General features: G+C 40.6%; 1 protein-coding gene across 1 annotated transcript; it reads right to left on the reverse strand.

The window, feature by feature from the left end:
- Positions 1–9,804: 9,804 nt before the first annotated feature.
- On the reverse strand, positions 9,805–16,223 carry LOC310934492 (poly(rC)-binding protein 3; the record flags this gene model as incomplete). Its single annotated transcript, XM_083898226.1, has 12 exons — positions 9,805–10,159; positions 10,481–10,650; positions 11,521–11,573; positions 12,434–12,509; positions 12,927–12,968; positions 13,610–13,699; positions 14,776–14,904; positions 15,315–15,446; positions 15,600–15,716; positions 15,820–15,852; positions 15,952–15,975; positions 16,146–16,223. The coding sequence occupies 12 exons, from the start codon at positions 16,221–16,223 to the stop codon at positions 9,805–9,807; spliced, it is 1,299 nt and encodes a 432-aa protein (XP_083754352.1).
- Between the last annotated feature and the right edge of the window lie 3,042 nt (positions 16,224–19,265).

Here is a 19,265-nt window from a genome sequence, read left to right on the forward strand (position 1 = left end):
ACCCCTCTGTCAAAGCTAAAACTATCAGACCAGACAGAGGGAGCGTTTGTTTGTATACAGCAGCAGTCAGGGGAGGACGGGGTCAACAAGAGGCATTTAATTCATCAAACTTCTGAACAAAGAGGATTTGATTTAACCTCCGAACCTTTCATGGATGTTTCTTCATGGTTTCAGTAGTGCTGGACATGTTAAAGGTGTTACCAGTGTTAACGTTAACAAATGCCGCTAATGCATTTTCATGGTGACTGACCAGAAAAAAGACATGCCTGAAGTCATGTTAACATGACTCCCGATTGTTAAAATGAGTCTCTAAAGTAACGCAGTTATTCATGCCGCGGCACTGGAGTCCAGGCACCGTTTACTAGTTAGCTCCGTTAGCTCCGTTAGCTCCTTTACCGCATCTACAGTCGAACTGGAGCGGTCTGTTTATTAAACAAAAGAGCAGCGCTACAAATAACCAGTGTACCTGTGTACTGCGTATGTGTGCCTCTGTTTTTAAAGTTTAGGGTTACTTTAGAGACTCATTTTAACAATCAGGAGTCACGTAAACATGGCGTCACACGCATCGTTTTCCGGTCAGTCGTCATGGAAACACGTTGTGCGTTAACGTTGCCGCGTTTAACGCCACTAGTTTTCAGATATACAGATATACAGTCTATACATAGAAATAACCACTTTCGAGCTGCAACGTACGATTATTTTCGTAATCGTTTAATCTGTCGATTATTTTCTCGATTCATTGATTAACCGTTTGGGCCATAAAATGTAAGAAAATATTAGAAAAAGCGTTGATCAGTGTTTGTCAAATCTAGTTATGTGTGTTATGTGGAGCAAAGACACAAGGAAAATATTCACATTTAAGAAACTAAAACAATCAGAAATCTTGTTTTAATAATCTTCTCAAGCTTTAAACCGATTAATCGATTCTCAAAGTAGTTGACGATTCATTTAGTAACCGATTAATAATCGATTCATTGTTTCGGCTCTAAACCATTTACTGTGTGCAGTAGTGTGTGGGGTTGAAAGGCTTTAATCAGCATCGTGTGAACTCACTACACTCCAAAAGTGTTCCTCTACAAGGGCTGAGGTTCTACCTGGAACCATTTGCTTGCATTCCCGAAGAAAGAGTTTTTCAAGGGTTCTTGGTAACACTAATGGTTCCACTAAGAACCATTTGATCCAGAGAACCCATTAAAACCCTTTTCCTGGATAAAGGGTTTTGAAAGGGTTCTCCTATTAGCACAAGCCGAAGAACCTTATATGGTTCTACTTAGCACTTTTATTTCTAAGAGTGTATGGTTTGAATGAAACATGTCTCTTTTTTTAATGTTTTAAAGTTACGCACTACAGCTTTAAATCATTCTGTTATGTGGAACGGATTGATTTTTTTGACTGGGAGGGCTGCATCAGGAGGGGCAGTGGGCATAAAAAAAAATCTCTGCAAAATCATACACGGATCACTGAAAGAGCAGGTGATCTGCTGCTGTGACCCCTAGAGAGAGGGAGAGGGGTGGGGAAGTGTTTATTTTTATTACAGTGATTTTTTATTTATTTTTTTACAACCCGCCCAGTTCAATTTGAAAACTGACCACACATTGTTACAGTATTAATGCATGTGAGTCAGACACACACATATATGTATATATGTATATAAATACACATTCTACTAATTGACAATTGGAATTTAATTGATCCTGTAAATGAACACAATGATCCTGCACCTAAAGAAAAAACCTGATTTAAAAGCCACAGCTATGAATTCTCAATGTGAATTTATTTAATGCTGTACACAGCATTATGTGCTGGACTGTCTCTTCTGTTAGTTGGGACTGACTGTTGCATCCTGAAGTCTTTGTGCAGCCACTAAAATCCCTCTGGTGCTTCCTGGAACACGTCCAATCCAAGGTAACAGAAGCAAAATAAAAACAGCTCGACACATACTGTGACTACCATGTAGCCTCTACAGGTTTCCCTGCAGGTTTCAACTCTCAATCATGAGTTTCCAACACATAAATATATCTCAGTGTTGTGGATGTGTTGAGATTTTTTTCAGCAGAAGGTTTGATGCCTGCACTGAAACCCCGAGTGAGTTTCATCTTCTCAAATCCAGAACAAGGAAGCATCGGCAGCTTTTACACAAAGTTGATGTGAAAACCAATATTTCAAACAATGCAATCAGGCAATTATGGATGTCTACGCGCGCGCACACACAGCAACAACAGTGATATGATAATAATAATAATAATAATAATAATTCACCTGTGATCGTGGGTCTGTGCGTATCCGTCGGTGCGCAGGATGAAACACAGCCTCGGGACTGTTGGAGAGCACAGGCAGCAACAAATGATCAGTGGCGAGGAGATGGGAACTGGCGCTCGTTGAGTCCGTCAAAAGCACAGTGTCCCCCGCAGGATGCTCGCTGCTCCTCCGTGCGTCGCGCTCAACTTGTGAATTGTGCGGGCGCCCCGCGTCCGACCGGCGTATACCCACGCTCGTGTGCCAGTGCCGCGCTGCTGCTGCTGCTACTGATGTCCCTGCTGCACACTGACACTTTGTTTCTCACGGTGCCAGAGAAGAAAATACTTTAATAAATGATGGAGCAAGAGGAGGAGAGATGGGGAGAGGCGTTCAGCCGAGCGGCCACTAGGTGGAGCAGTTCCAAACTGAGACTGAGGAATAGGGGACGTTTCACAGGTCTCCCTCTCTCCCTCTCTTTCTATCTCTCTCTCTCTCGCACACACACACACACACATGCTGGTATTGCATCATGTGTGTGGACACTCATAGACATAATGTATCCCCTAGCCCAGGGGTCTCAAACTTGAATGATCTGGGGGCCACTGAGCGTCTAGTTTGGTCAGTAAGTGGCCGGTGAAGTCAAAAAAGAGCCAACTGTTTGAGAAAAAGACATAGAAATGATAGTATTTATGATGATTTTTCACATAATATTATTTTTGACATGGACTGAAAAAAAAGTTGACAATATAAACATATTTATGATTTAACATGGTAATAAAAAAACACAGAAATAACTGATATAGAGCTGCAACTAATGATCATTTTCGTAATCGGTTAATCTGTCGATTATTTTCTCGATCAATCGATGAATCGTTTGGTTGGTTTGGTGTTTGTCAAACCTGGAAATGACGATGTTCTCGAATGTCTTGTTTTGTCCATAAACCAAAATGATTCAGTTTTAATGATTTCTTTGTTAAATGGAGCAAAGAAACAAAGAAAATGTTCACATTTAAGAAGCTAAAACAATCAGAAATCTTGTTTTAATCATGAAAAAAGTTTCAAACTGATTAATACATTATCAAAATAGTTGGCGATTAATTTAGTAATCGATTAATTGTTTCAGCCCTAAACTCATTATAAGCTGATATTAAGTGGTGAGTCACATGCAATTTATTTGGGGGCCATGGGCCACAAGTTTGAGACCACTGCCCTAGCCCCTTATCCTAACCTTAACCATCACAACTAAATGCTTAATCCTAACCCTTATCCTCACTCGAACCAAACCTAATTCTAAACTGAACCCTAAAACCAAGTCTTAACAAGCCCATTAAAGTTGATGGATGGATACACACACACAGGTTCATACAGCTATCCTTTTCAGAACACGCACTTTAACCATCCTAACCATAACCAGTGAATGACGAAACATAACCTAAACCTAACCACAATTTAAATCTTAGCCCTAAACTGAACCAGCTCCTCCGAATCAGAATTGATGTTCTGCCTCATTAGGACAAGGTTCTGGTCTCCGAGGACCACTGGACCTGACAAGTAGTTCAGTGTTTATGCCAGAAAATGTCCGGAAAAGGGTAACAAATACAAGTACACACATACACACACTTTCTCTGTATTTGTGAAAACGTCCATAAACTTTATGCATTCCCTATCCCTTTCCCTTACTCTAAGAACTACTTTTAAATCTCATAACGTTGTGAGGACCGGCTAAAATGACACACTCACCCTAATTCTAACACTAAGCCAATTCTTAAACCTGCAAAAAGAAGTTATTTGAAGTAATCGAGACCTGCTAAAATGTCCTCACAGTAATGTTTTAAAGGTGCATTATGTAATAAATCTAAAGCAACTGGCCATAAAATCCTCCTAATATGTCATGGAGTCTCAGGAATAATGTTCATATAACAAACTGAACTCACCTACAACAACAGTACAGCTAAAATATTTGCATTAAAAAAATCTTTTGCAGACTGCAAATCATGTTTATGTTTTGAAATCATGTTTTGGCATGTGGCGCCACCTACCGCCGTCTACCAATCATTTCAGTCAGTAGAGTCTCAACCATGGGTTGCCAGTTACGTCAAAAAACTAAACCTAAAAGACCACTGTATTTTGAATTTGAATGTAGTAACCATTTTTGGCCACATTCTTACATATGGCACATTTAAAGGGACACTGTGTAGTATTTATGGGTTTATATGACCCAAAATCCACGTTTTTATGCATATTATGTGCTCCTAGTTTTTGTTTCATTTTCGTAGTGTTTCAAAAAGTCATGTAAAATAACATGGTCGCGGGCCGCGGTTGCATAGCCACTGTTAGCAGCGAGACGCCATGTTTTTACCGGAGCCTGTAAGGACAAACGCGAGAGAACAAAACAAGCGTCTCTTTACTTGTAGCGGAAGTCCCGCCTCCTCTCTCTCCGCTTCGTCTGCTACGGCCGCGGTAGCTCGCCCTCTCCCTCACCTCACGAACCTCATCTGCTGACACGGAGAAAGACGACGAGGACGACATTTGACCGGCTGAGGATACCGTAGCGCTCAGGGAAGGGAGGGGGTGAGCAAAGCAGCAGTTCTTTGTTGTAAATTTCAGTCTCTCCTCTAGATGGCACTATAAACTACTTACTTCACCTTTAAGCAACTAAGTAAGTTTGTCCTCACAAGTAAACACACATGCACAAACACAAGACACTGCATTTAATAACCCTAACACTGACTCTAACATTAACCTTGCTACAGAAGTGAGACTTCATTAGAGCCAGAGCCTGGTCCTAATGAAGACTATTAGTCCTTAAATGGGCAGTGTTTATCCTGAAAAATGTCCTAAAGAGGTAACAAAAACACGTAAACGATCTCTCTCTCTATCTCTATCTCTTGTCGTTTAGTCAGGCTTCCTTCTTCTTCAGAACTACAAGTGATGAGATGATGATGATGCAGAATGAGACTCCGTGACACAAGACTTTTCACCAAACGAAGAGCTCTTTATTCTGTTACAAGTCAAGTGTCAATTCCGAGCGCTGCATTTCGCTCGGGAGAGCTCCAGCCAAATTCCCCAAAAGCTCTCACCCTCAGCGAGCAAGACCCCACTTCTTAAAGGTTACCTGCTCCTCCTCCTATACATCACCTTATGCCCTTATTTAGTTATTCTACCTTCAGTCTCCCCTAGTGAGCACATCACTGACCACACAAGACAAATGCTTAACCTATGCATCCACTTTATGGTCAACCGACGATCAAAGAACTCAATGCTTCAGGTAAAGCCTGCAGGCTTCCGTTGTTAACTTAATTATAGGGCATTGTGTACCTAGTGACAGTGTATGTGGACACATATTTGCTGTATTAATGTGTGTGTCTAAGATATTTCACTCTTTCACTCTATCTCTCTCACACACACATACACACACACGGTGATCAACAACTTTACTTCATTATATGGAATCAGAGAGTGGTTTCTGTGTTACAATTTTGTCTTTGCTTAATTGTCTCTGGTTAATTTGTTACAGAATGAGAAAAGACGACGGCGCATTATAACCAGGAGGTAATAGAGCATGTGGTTAACTGCTACTGTTAACAACTGGGATTAAAAAAGGTACATGGAGAATGACATAGTGAGGTTATGTTTGGGGATTCATTTCTTGGGGACGTACCATGACCGTTTTTTTTGTTTTTTTGTCATAAATTGTTCCTATTTGGAAAAGTCATCCATCCAATTACTGACATTCTGTTTTATATTTACTAAAATGAAGGTCCCATTCCAAACCTCCCAGCTGACACATCATTTTTTGTATTGTTATTTTTCTGGCATAAAGTTGTTAATAATGTTTAATGAAATAAATCAGAGTAGTATGCAGTAAAATGCACTGGTGAACGCCTTTATGGATACACAACACTTGGAGGAGTTCAATTCTTCGTAATTAAGTAATAAAATCTTCTGTTAAAGGTGCAACAGATACATTTTATGTGTCCCTGTAGGTCTTTTTTCCACATCTAGCTATCCAAAAAAAAAATGGAAAATACGAATTGCTGTTCTTTTTTCAGTTGAAAGAAACTTCATCCCTAAATGCCACTTGATCTCCACAGTCATTACACCGAATATCAATGGAATCCACTGAAGACTGAAGTGGACATACCGTCCATTGCACAACTCAAACTTTATTATGTGAGAAATTAGTTACTTTAAGTTATTAACAGTGTTGGGGGTAATGAGTTTCAAAGCTATAGAGTACAGTAACTATATTACTTTTTTGGGTAACAAAGTAAAGTAACGCATTACACTAAAAATATCGTTAACTACACTACTTTACTATAGTAACGCGTGTGCAAGCCTGGGCACTGTTGTCATGGAGATCTTATTGTGTGACATAGCTGCTGGTGGCAGTTTATGGAGACGCCGGAGAACAGGCTTTTAGCCAGCAAGGTGTCCGGGCGTCCTGGAGACTGAAAATAATAAGAAATTAGACGCCCTACTTTTAGGCAGGACGTCCTGAAGACGCCCTATGATTTCCTCCCGTTTCCCCCGGTAACCACCGAAACGATGTTGCGATGACGCATGCAAAAACTGCGGCCAGCACGCGCCTGTCTATACCTGCTTAGAGTCTGTCCAAGATCAATTTGGAACACCAATAAAACAATTCCAACAAGATGTGAGTTCACTGTGGAACAGCACCTATTAAATGCTGGAAAGTCTCTTTGCGCAAAATGCGAAACTTGGCTGCAAACAGCGCAGATTATGAACTCCCCGCGACAGAACTCTCTTCTCTCTCTCTCTTTGAGCAGTTAACAAAAGAAATTAGCTAATTTGATGCATCTGTTATTCCCTCGATTACAGCGCTAAAGCGTCTTCTACACAAAGATTGAGATCACAGAGTCAAAACAATGAAAAGAGAATCTGTCAACACGTTTTACTAAGATCTACACGGATCCCCTGCATTTCATCGCGATAGTACTCGAACCTCGTCATAAAGATCATTATGTATGTGTCATATACTGATGTGGGGATAATACTGCACATAGAGAAATGATCCAGTCTGCGTTGGATCATATGGTTTTACATGCCCTTTTGTATAGATTATACAATAAACACTATGTGGGCAGGATGAGTGATGTTTGTCCATATATCTGCACGGTAAGTAGTGAAGTTACTTTTCAAATCCTGTAACTAGTAAAGTAATCTCATTACAATTTACAGAAGTAACTAATTACTTTTTTTGAGTAACTACCCCAACACTGGTTATTAAGCTTTATAACAGTAAATAAATGCAGGCATCACAGTGTCACAGTAGTTTTGCATCTGCGACTGATTGATCTTCAGGTGGTTATGTTACAAAAAAAAAGTTTATTTGCCCCCAAATTGCCTTTCAAAACTGCATGATGGCAGCGGGCTCCAAAAAAAACGGGCCCTTCTCCCCTGCCAGTGTCAGGGGAGAGAAAAAAAGTCATTAATATAGCATTAGAAGCTGGCTGTGAACCCATAACTGCCCTGGGCACACACCAATGTACATGCAGCAGTGTTCTCTGCTGCTGCACCTTCCCCTAGGTTGAAATGTCATCCTTCACTGTCATTACATTTCTGCCCCATTAACTATTGATTATCTCCACTTCAGCATTTCCTGGCCTGCCTTGGAAATGGCCCACATGGCTCGCAAACCCACACTTCACACATTAGGTAGAACAGAAGAGCCCACGTCCTCCCGCAGTGAGGTGTGGGCGGAGTCAGATTCACAGAGGGGCAACAGGCAAAGCTGGAACACACACACACACACACAAAGAGTTTCCTAGTTGTTCTTCTGCATGTTTTTCAGGAGCTAGAAGGGAGGAAATAGTTGTTTCGGTAGGGATTTTGTAACCTCTGCTATATCAGCAAATTGCATGAAACTTGAATAATTTGTTTTCACACATCTGCACCTGTGTGCTGCAAACTGCTGACAGCCATTGATTTTGGTGTCTATTATGTTGTATATTTCAGTATCAGTGCCGTTTAATGTACTAAATGTGCAGGCAGTGGAGGAAACAAATTCTTTAGACTTTATATCAAAGTTTTATGTGGCTCAGACAAAGACTGACGATCACTCCATAGTTTCTCTCTGAGACAAAATACTGTAAATCAAAGAGCACCACTTTGGTACTGACATGGGGATTGATTGACATGAAGGTTATGGTCATTCACAAGTAAACACACATAAATCCTCAGCGTTGATGTTTAAATGAAAATTAGAACAATACAACATCTGCATTCAAAGAAAGTCGCATTTATTTCAGTCATCAGCAGGTAAACACCCACACATGCATAATACATTTATTACAGTAACTGCTCAGCATTTATTTCAGGTGCTGAAAGTTAAAGCATTCCACTCGTTTACAGCGGAGAATAAACAAGACATTCGCTAGAATATAGAAACCAAAAAATGAGTGGAGTTAGACCAGTCCCCCTCTACAGGATTACCGTGTAGAGTAAAATCCACTGGAATCCAATGTGGCTTTAAGGATAATCCCATCAGAATTGCAACAGAGCAGCGCTACTACAGAACACCCAAGTTTGTTTGCACTGATGTGAGCCTATAGTGAAGGAAAGGGGAAGGAACATGACACAAAAGTGGAGCAATCCTTATTATAAAAAATAATAACAATAAACACACTAATTTCTATTGTATACACGACAAATGTCTTAACAGCCTGCTGCCAACAAAGCACCACGTCTTATGGTATTTGAATGCATTTTCTAACAAAAACTGTTTGTAAACTACTTACACAGATAGAAAACTAAGTCAGTATTTGCATCATGGAAAACATCTCCTGGTTTAAGTCCTTATATAAAGCTCTGTTACATAAATCCATTTGACCAACAACAACAAAATCCTATGAATCTAATATAAGCCTGAGTTATCCAAAGTAATTCTTACGCATGTCCGTGACATAATACTGAGTTTATAATGCAGTTCCATTCTTCTATCTTTTCAGTGTCTGTTAATTACCCTCCTGATTTATGGAAAACAAGCGCTACAACCTGTATTCTCTGGAATGGCCATCAAGGGGTGACCACTGATCCCAAAAGAAGTCCCTTTTTATTAACGTCTATGAAAATAGGTCCAGAATTCTCTGATTTACAATGTTTTATAACATTTTCCTGAGGAGTTCGTGGTCTCGATGCTTTTCTTCAATACAACACGATGGACAGTTTTTAAATTAGGGTCCAATTTAGAGTAAAAGAATAAAGGTGGGTATGCCTTAGGGCATGGCTATGGTGGGATTGACAGTGGATATCATGCATGGTAACCTGTCAGTCTTCAGGCTCTCAGTGAGAGCTACTCTTCACGTCTCTCCCAGCTCCTGCAGAGTTTCATCCAAATGTGATCTTAAGATGGCTTTGGCCAAACTGCCAATCTCAAGGCTTTTAAACAGCAGTTCACAAACCAATGAGTGGTTTCGTACAACCACACTGCTGTAAGGTATTTTTACACCGGTTGTATGTTGTTGATGTTAAATAATTTGTCATCCCGTATTTTGATCATGTCTTACTCGTCCGCCACATTGATGAGACTTTGAAAAGCAGAGATCAATAAGGTGCAAACTTCTGGCGGTCAGATTTTTTGACGCCAGTCATTTTTGTGGTGAAAGGAGATAAACCCTGTGTTAGGCTGGAAGCAGCGGCTGGATGCACAGCCAGGACAGGGAGAGTTTTCATGCCAAGAAGGCTGGAAATGGGTACGGCATAGTGTGGGTTTTGGATGGTTGGTAAGGTGGAAGGAGAGTGGACGTTAAGGGTGGTTGGGGCTGGGGTTGCGGCCGCCAGCATAGCCATAGAGGTAGCAGCGGTGGAGGCAGCAGGAAGAGACTGAGCGAAGCTCATGTTGAGGTCAGCTTGGGTCGTTGAGGAAGCGGCCTGCATGGTGTATTTAGCCATCTCTAGGCTGCGAGTTGTGACAATCGGAGGAGAGGTGGGGTGGGATGAAACGGTGAGGGTTAGAAGAAGAGAGTGAAACATGAATGGGTGAGACAAAGGAGAAGGGAGGTGAGAGAAAGGAGAAAACATAAGAATTGAAGAAGGAATGTGTTAAAAAGCAGAGACAATAAGGAATTTTAATGCAGTCAAGAGAACAGAGCAGTGAGCTGGAACAAATCCAGCCTCACCCTGAGCACAATAACTCTGCCCGCAAACAATAGCATGGTGTTTGGCTGTCTTATCATCAGACTGTGATGTAAAGCCCTGCTGGACCTATGTTATGTCCTACCTGGCATTGATGAGGTAGTGGGCCACGCTGATGCTGGCCAGTGAGCCTGTGATCGTGACTTGGCGCATGGCTGAGCCATCAGTGGCGCTGGCAATTTTGATGTGCGCTCCAGAGACCTGGCGAATCTCATTGATCTTGCTGCCTTGTCTTCCAATTATGCAGCCAATAAACTAGAAGGGGACAAATGTGAATAACAAAACAGCTCAAGTTTCCATGAATTTCCGGGCCTGGCTTTCAAAACAACATTTTTGAAGCAACCAACAGCAACAAAGTGTCCTGGTAGAATTACAGAGAAAATCCACATCGCGCGCTTTGTTACTCTGTCAGCACAAAACATCTCCATAATGCTTTAATACCCATTTTGCTAAAACACTGCATTATATTCTGCTATAAGATGAAAGGGACTGCAAGCTGGTGATAATGTGAATATTGTCACTGGGTCCGCGGCTTTGCTCTATTATTGTGAATGAGCTGTTATTTTGACATTATATGATGCATCACTGATGTCTATAAGCTGCCACCTGCAGCCAGTTAGCGACATTAAGCCCAAATACTAGAAAAAAAGAAGGGGAAACAGCAAGTCTGGCTTCATCCAAAAGCAACAAATCCACCTGCCTACATCATCTCTCTTTGGTTTAATCTGCTTAGTTTTGAATGAACGTAACTAACAAAACAACTTTCTGCTTCCCACCTTCACCTTTCTTGTAGCTGATCTAATAGCTTCTGGATCCACTTCCATATTTACCACCTAAATATTAGAGCTGTGTCACTTTATGACAATAGTTTTTTTTACTATAAAGCCTTAAAACAGTGATGTATACTTTCAGCAAATACTAATAATATTACCAGCCCAATAATGTCTGCTCTGAACACGTCACAACAATGCATACGTTTCTTTATAAACACAAGACGGTGAACCACGTTAGTGGCCAGATATTCCTTATTAAATGTTGTAAAAGAAAAGTGTTAGTGACGTCAGTGCATGATGATTACCATTGTGAGGATTAGAGTCAGAGGAACAGAAACAAGGTAGCACTTACATCATTGGGTATTGCCAGCTCTTGTGAACTTGTGGCGGCAGATGCATCCAACCCTGCAAAGTAGGACAAGGGACGCTAACAACAGCATGGCACTAATGGCTTCCTCTTTCAATGCACGACAACGTGCCCTACTTCCTCTAGCTCATAAATGCTACGCTGCTAAATTAGGAGCATACAAATTGCGTGTGGCACAAATAAATTCTAGTTACATGGATACATATTCAACACAAATTCTAATCACATGTTTTTTTTTACAGTTCTACAATAAGATAAGCTAAGCTTAGAATAAGCTGTATTCTAACATTACAAGTGTGTTGTTTCATAGGTTTTGGCAAAATTATGAGTACATGGGGTGGCAGAGGTCAAGGATGGTCTGGCCAAGACAGTGTTAGATTTGGAGAAGAAATGTTGTTGAGGTGAAGGATGGGGTCAAGAGATTGGGATATGTTTGTTATGTTTTTTTGTTTTATTCTGGAGAGGTTATCAGGGCAAATGGACCCATACATTTAGGGAATACGAGAGAAAATGAAAAATGAAATATTTTCTGCCATTCTTTCCATGATTGCCTCTAAGAAAATTCTTCCTTTCTATCATCATCCTTCATTTTTATTCAGTGTTTTCAGCCTCTACGTATTACACATAATTCAGTCACTAACTTTCAGGATTGTTGGAAGTAAAAAGTTGATTTAATCTGGTACAAATAGATGTAAATACCAACAGGTACATTTAAATACCTTTTGTTCTCTTAAGCCACCCTCTACAGAGGGGAAAATGTGGGAAAAGGCTGTACACTCTGAAAGAATGGCGAAGTACTTGATTCTCTGAGGTGACGGGGTCATTTTGATGGTGTGATTTGAAAAGGAGTGAAGACAGAGGGATAGATTGACTTCCCTGGGGAGCCATGGGTACGTACCAGGGAAGGTAGGGTTGCTCTGCCCAAGGGAAGGGAGGGGGATATGCTGCATAGCCAACTGGTGAAGCTTGGTCAACTGCAGGGTAGGAAGGAAGTTAGAGCTAACCAATCAAACTGGATTATTTCAGAGGAGCTGACAACTACAACACAGAGCCTATCTGAAGTTCACAAACATCACAGATGGTGTCAGTATGAAAAAAAACTCATTTCCTGCAGAAGGTACGCTGACTTATCTGAGTCGTCATCTGAAAATGCAGTCACATCTCAGGCTACAAAGGTACAACTGATCATAGACTCTGAATATCCTCAATTTCATTTTATTCAGTGCATGCTGCGACTGGGGGTTAGAGTTAGTACTGTCAACAGATCAGGGTTACTTAAGGTTTTCTTCTTTGCATAATAGGGCACACAGAGGGCGTAGTGGTGGCTTAGAAGGAGTGGGCAGGAGTAAGTCATCAGGGTAAGTGTCAGTCACTCAAATGAGCATACTTACATCTTGATGTGCAAACGCATACTGCCCTGGAATTGCAAAGGCCTGAACACAAAGAGAAGAAGAGATGTGGTTATGTGACTGAGAGATGCAGACATGTTTAAACATGTCACTTGAAATGGAAATTTGCCACAGCGTATGACGAGTCTAATGATTGCAGTGGCTGCGTTTTTGAAAATCCATCTCTGACCTCTTTCCCATAGCTGTAATGTGTATAGATTTGATGGAATTTCATCTAAATGTCATCTGTTGTGTCCCCCCCTCACCACCACCACCCCTTTGACCGTGGCCAGAAATCCAATAGCATAAACAGATGTCTGATAGGTCAGAAGAGACTGTGCCAAATTCAGGACAGCGGGCGAGTAGCTCTCGGAAAACATGTGCTTTAGTCACGACATCTTACAGATTTCACTTGGCAGGGAAATTGTCAGCGTAAACGGCTGTTATTCATATCACTGACACTTTTCATCCTGACTGAATACTCTTTAAAATAAGATCATTATCACATCTTTGTGCATGCAACAGTACAATATCAAGGGCTCATTGTTCTATAATTACACCAATGAGTCCTTCTCATGATGAAAACACGTTTAATGATCAGTGTCATACTGAGATATAAAGGGGCCCATTCATGTCTTATTCTGTGGCTAAACCCACAGCGAAATAGCACACAGAATGGTACTTACTTGTGCAGTGTGCTGCGGTGCTAATACTGCATGGGCTCCTGTAGGCATGACCTTAGGACGGTAGGGAATAGTCGCTCCCTTTGGTGGAGACTAGAAACAAAGTCATGCAAAAGAGAGAAAGATTTATACACTGCCACGGCTGAGCAAAGAATGGCATTGATGCATTTTATATCTCTTTTCATAAAATGTCAAATATCCCCCTTATATCTCTGAATCTGTGTGAATCTATTCATCCAGACACTGGTTGGACATGACTTGAATCCTTGGGCCAAAGGACCCGCTTTGAATAGAGCTGTGTTGGTGTCACTGCAACATTCATCATTCTTTTTCTATTCTATTAACAATAAAAAAAGAGCAATTTCACAGACATTTTAATGTAAATAATGATAAATAGGTGATTCTACGGAGGCCCTAAGGTGCAAAACACAAACGCAAGTCACGAAACACAAACTTAGTTAGTTTTTGTTTTCTGCTTTTGTTTGTTTTTTGATTTGCGTTTGTGTTTTTACATTTGTATTTTGTGATTTGTATTTGTGTTTTTTGTTTTGCTTTTGTGTTTAATGATTTGCATTTGTGTTTTTTGCATTTTTGTTTTGCGTTTTTTTGTTTTCCGTTTGTGTTTTGGGATTTTCGTTTGTGTTTTTTGTTTTGATTTTGTGTTAATTGTTTTGCGATTTGTGTTTTGTGAATTGCGTTTCTTCTTTGTTTTGCGTTTCTTGATTTATGTTTGTGTTTTGTTTGTGATTTGAGTTTTGTGATTTGCGTTTTTTGTTTGCGTTTGTGATTTGCATTTTTTTTATTGCGTTTTGTGATTTGTGTCTTTTGTTTTGTGATTTGCGTTTGTGTTTTGCACCTCAGGGCCGTATGATTATGTTAGTGATAAGTATTTCTTTCTTCACTCAACCAAACCCATGTTAACAAAGGGAATCGAAATTCAAATAATGCACAATGTGTTAAAGAGGAAAATATATAACCAGACAAATGTGCCTGCAAAATGATATTGAATTAAACCTATGGATAAACACATTACTTCCCCATTGCTCACCCTGAAAATGTCCTAATGTGCTCCTGAATATTCTTCACCACAGCTCAAACAAATGTGACACACTCGACACCTAAGTGGAGCTGTTGGAATTGAAGATCATCTGCTGTGTGACTGCGCTTACCTCCAGCATGACAGAGCAGATGTGTCTTACACACTGAGTGATGGCCTGCGGAGTGCCGGAGATTGTGACAGCCCTCTCTGTGGAGTCTGGCAGCATGTCTCCTGCCACCTGAACCTGAGCGCCTGTGGTCTTGATGCCGCCAGACAACAGAAGAAACAAAGTCTATTTATTGCTGAAAAGAGCACAACCATCTCCCACATTGAAATTCTGTTTCAAGCACCCGTAAATTACACCAAGCTCATTTTGACATGCAGGGAGCAGCTGCAAGCCAAATAGCAAAGTGTGCTCCAATATTTGGAGGGAGGCGTGCACAAATATTGTCCATTCAGAACGAGTATTCAACCTCCACTGATTTTTTTAGATGCATAATCAGTGGGATTTTCATGTGCAGGACCAAAAATTGCTCAAAAGTTAAGTTTTACTGGAGTGTTTGATACTTGAGGTGCCAGAGTCCTGAAGGAAGGGTGTTGAGTGGTATTAATGTTGATGGTGGAAAAACAATGTCCCGGTAGAAAGTGCAGAATGAAAATGGCGCCTACCTCTCTGATCTCTTTGATCTTTGAGCCTCCTTTGCCAATCAGTGAGCCACACTGGCTCCCTGGGAAAACCAGGCGCAGGGTCACAGGTGGTTTGCTCGTCACGGTGCTGTTAGTCATTGCTGTAGTGATGTCCTGAGGTAGAATTCAAAAGCATGCTTTATTCAACAAGTGTGTCTGAGGGATAGGAGCGTTCATGGTCTTTCAGACAGGCATCTCCCTTAATATCAGTGTGACTGTGCTGATGATATTTGCAGTGGATATTGTTGCGTAGTAATTTGGCGGCACCTCTTCAAACTTCTCTGCGATCATGGCGAAAGCTCTGAAGATGCCTTCTGTGGGTCCTGTGATGGTAACTATCCTCTCAGGAGATGACCCCTCTGATATGTTGATACGAGCACCACTCTGGAAACACACACCAACGATCATTCCACTGCCAATTAGCTCTAATTAACGTTAAGGAATTTGCATAAGTATTCACAGTATCGCTGTTGAGGTTAATTCTCACCTCCTCCCTCATTTTCTTCACTGTTTCTCCTTTCTGAAACCGAAAAAAGAGAAGTCTTGGTGAGACAACAAGAAAGAGAGAGGCAAAGCAGTAGAATCAATAAATGCTGATAGATAGTGAAAACAAATCTACCTTCCCAATTATGCTGCCAACTTCCTGTGAAGGGAAAGATAGCATTGTGTGAAGACAAGATTTTCTCTTCACACCCTTTTCACCTTTTAAAGCAGGATGTAATAACAGCAATGACGTGCTATTGACAAACCATTCGGACTTTTCTACAAAAAATACACTCAACTACTTTAACTATGACCATGTCTATCTATTACCTTTCCATGCATCAGCAGTCTCAGCGTCAGTGTCACATTCAGACTCCCATCTAAAGCCATTTCTTCCTTGTCAGACATCCTCTGTGTTGTCCACGCTTTAACGTAAACACTCTGGGGAAAGAACAAGAACGAAGACATAGACTGAGACAGTTCCAGTGAATATCAATTTCAGGGCAATATATCTATTAGGGTAAAGCTGTATAAGCTCAGCAAGATCAATGTGCTGTTTAATTAATTTTAATCAATTAACATCAGTGCTCACGCCAGTGGCAGACAATGTCGGGTGGACAGACCAGTGTGAGGCAGAAATAATGCAGAACAGTGTGAAGGCAGCGGTGCTGAGTCAATAAGAGATTGCATTGTTATCATAGTTATGTTTGAGAGCAGCGCATAGCAGTTGTTGACTGTGGAACAAAATATGTGCGAGTTGTTCTGTTATCTAGGACACCAGTGATGGTAGAGGAATCTGTGACGCTTGAGTTGTAGCTATAGAGATGGACATTAGGAAGCAGACCATCATTAAAGCTCCTGTGTTTAACATTTTGTAAGATTTATTACGTATAATTGCTTTAAGATCATAATCCTTTGGTTATAACAGACCAAGCAGTTGAAGAAGTGTTTATGCCAATTTACCATTTAAGGTACGCACCAAGAAAAAAAACAAAGGAAAAATTTTCTTTGCATTTTTTATTATTTTATTTTATTTACTTATGATAACAAAAACAACATTCATTATTTTTATTTATTTTATTTTATTTATTTTTATTAATTATACCCTACAGTATTTCAGATTCAGGCCTCTACCAAACGGTTGAGATGTCTGTTCATAATAAACCCGGTTTGCATAATTCATAAAGTACAACATTAAGAACAAGTCACACAGTAAATTCAGCTCGATGCGTTTTTCAATGAGATATAGTGACTTAAAGTGTGGTCGACCAAATGGTTGAGTAGTACCTTAAAGGGTTAAGAACAACATTCATTTTCCATCAACATTTTTTTTTACAATCGACTGTCTCACCATTAGATGTCACTAATCCTTACTGGCTCTTTATCAGACCAGATTCATTTTGATTGATTAAATAAATAATATTGGTACTATCTGAGCATAGTATGATATGTACTAGTTTAAAAAAATAAAAATAAAATGCTTTTATTTGTAATGTCAAGTAGAAGCACCACACTTCCCACACACTCCTCGTCCAGTGCAAAGTGTCAACTCAAAGTCAAGTGTGCAGCTCGCTCCAGCCAATCTCCTTGGACACATCCATGCCAGTCATAATCCATCAGCCAGCCCAGGTTTGCTAGTCAATCCACATGTGCTACATTACACAACAAGTTGTTTTGCTTGACGAATGCCCTTTAACAGCAGGACACCTCCAAAAATGACAGGAACATTATAGGCAATGACTGGAAGGCAATTTTGTTTCCATATAGTTGCCCACTGCTGCCACTAGCCTTGACCTGTCCAAATGTCTGCCATTACAAAAAAAAGGCCCATGCTTGTCCTGACAGCACCCCCTCACCCTGCTCTTGAAATGTGACATGTACTATTTCCTGTGCTTAACAAGGCTTTCTGGGCCGGAGCTACCACACACCGATATGTAAGAAGCTTTCACGAACCTGCTTTAGGTTGCATCATTGGTGTTCCCTCTGCAGATCAAAGCAAATATTTGAGGAAAAATACAATCTAAATAAGTTCAAAACAGAGAATTTAAAGTAACTCGAAGAGGCTTTGAAGTTGGAATAGAAGTTGGAATGGAAGCTTTTATGCTGCTAAGTCTGAAACGATTTTTATTTATCAGGGGACTAATGCTCTCCGAAGGGCCGTGAACCATTTGTTTGTCTCCTGATCATGTCTGTGTGAGCTGGGGAAGATAAGCCTATCAGTAAGTACAATCGTCACATGGGACCGTGTCTTTAGTTCCGGCTAAATACAAGTTGTGTGACTCCCTCTGATTAGATAAGACACAAAAGGAAGCCTCCTCTGCCGTGGAAGCCCGAGCATCAATTAAAGCATGTATCACTGTCTCTTAATATCACGTCAAGTGATATTGTGGCCGCACATGCACATTTGTTGTATTTGCCAAACAAATGTGAGATGCCTTCATGCAGTGTCCGCAGTGTGTGTGGCATGATATCACATTTATTCATTATTGACTGTTAAGTTTGTGTGAGAAAGTTGCCTCAGTGTTGGACTGACTGGTGAAGACTCGAATGGGAAACAAAAATATGTTGCGTCATGCAAACGGTTGATTAAGACCTTGGTGATGTCATGGGGGAGGAGGGGGCACGGTGGCACGCTATTGGTGAGTGTTTATGAGGTGCTAACAGTTAATCCTGAGCTTAATCCATGGTTTTATCCCTATGACATACTAAAGAAGTAGTTTATGAATATAAAATCAATGAATCTTTTTTAGACAACTGGTTTTCTTATTGTACCAAGGCTAAAAACAAACAAAGGCTAGTGCAATATTTGCTCTGTCCAATCACCAGATAGAAGACCAGACTCTTTCCCCTCATCTAACTAACAACATTTTGATCCCTTGCAAAGATCCAGGCTTAGATACTCGCACAAACCAACAAATACAGAATTCCCTGTCGCCATTATACACCTAAGAAAACAAACAAACAAAAAAATGAGTGACTCTGGTGTGATGGCTCTAATGACAACTATTGAAATGTGGCAGTGTCATCGTGATAATGGGCAAATACAGCTTTCCCTCAGAGTTTACAGAGAGATGCTGTAACCTTTTAGTGTTGATAGAACCTAATCCAGTGTAATCATGAGTAAGAGAGGGAGCACTGTTGTGTTTCCACAAACAAGAAGACTCGCACTCTGAGCATCATTATAAAGTTACAGTGACTACATCAAATAAACAGCCACGTATCTGTCTAATCCTATAGGCCGGGATTTGTTTAGTTAATGCTAAGACCCTTTTGACCCACTTCTGTCACCTCCAGCACGTCAGCGCCCACTCAAGACTTTCAAACAAAACACTGATGCACAACAGCACCCACAGCGTATACATGATAAAGCAGATCATCTGAAGGAAGCAGCACACAGAAACTCAGACAATACAAATAAAATATAAACAAACGGGCATTAATCCTTCAGGG

This window comes from Microchirus variegatus (genome assembly GCF_963457635.1).
Source record: "Microchirus variegatus genome assembly, chromosome: 11".
Taxonomy (NCBI): Eukaryota; Metazoa; Chordata; class Actinopteri; order Pleuronectiformes; family Soleidae; genus Microchirus; species Microchirus variegatus.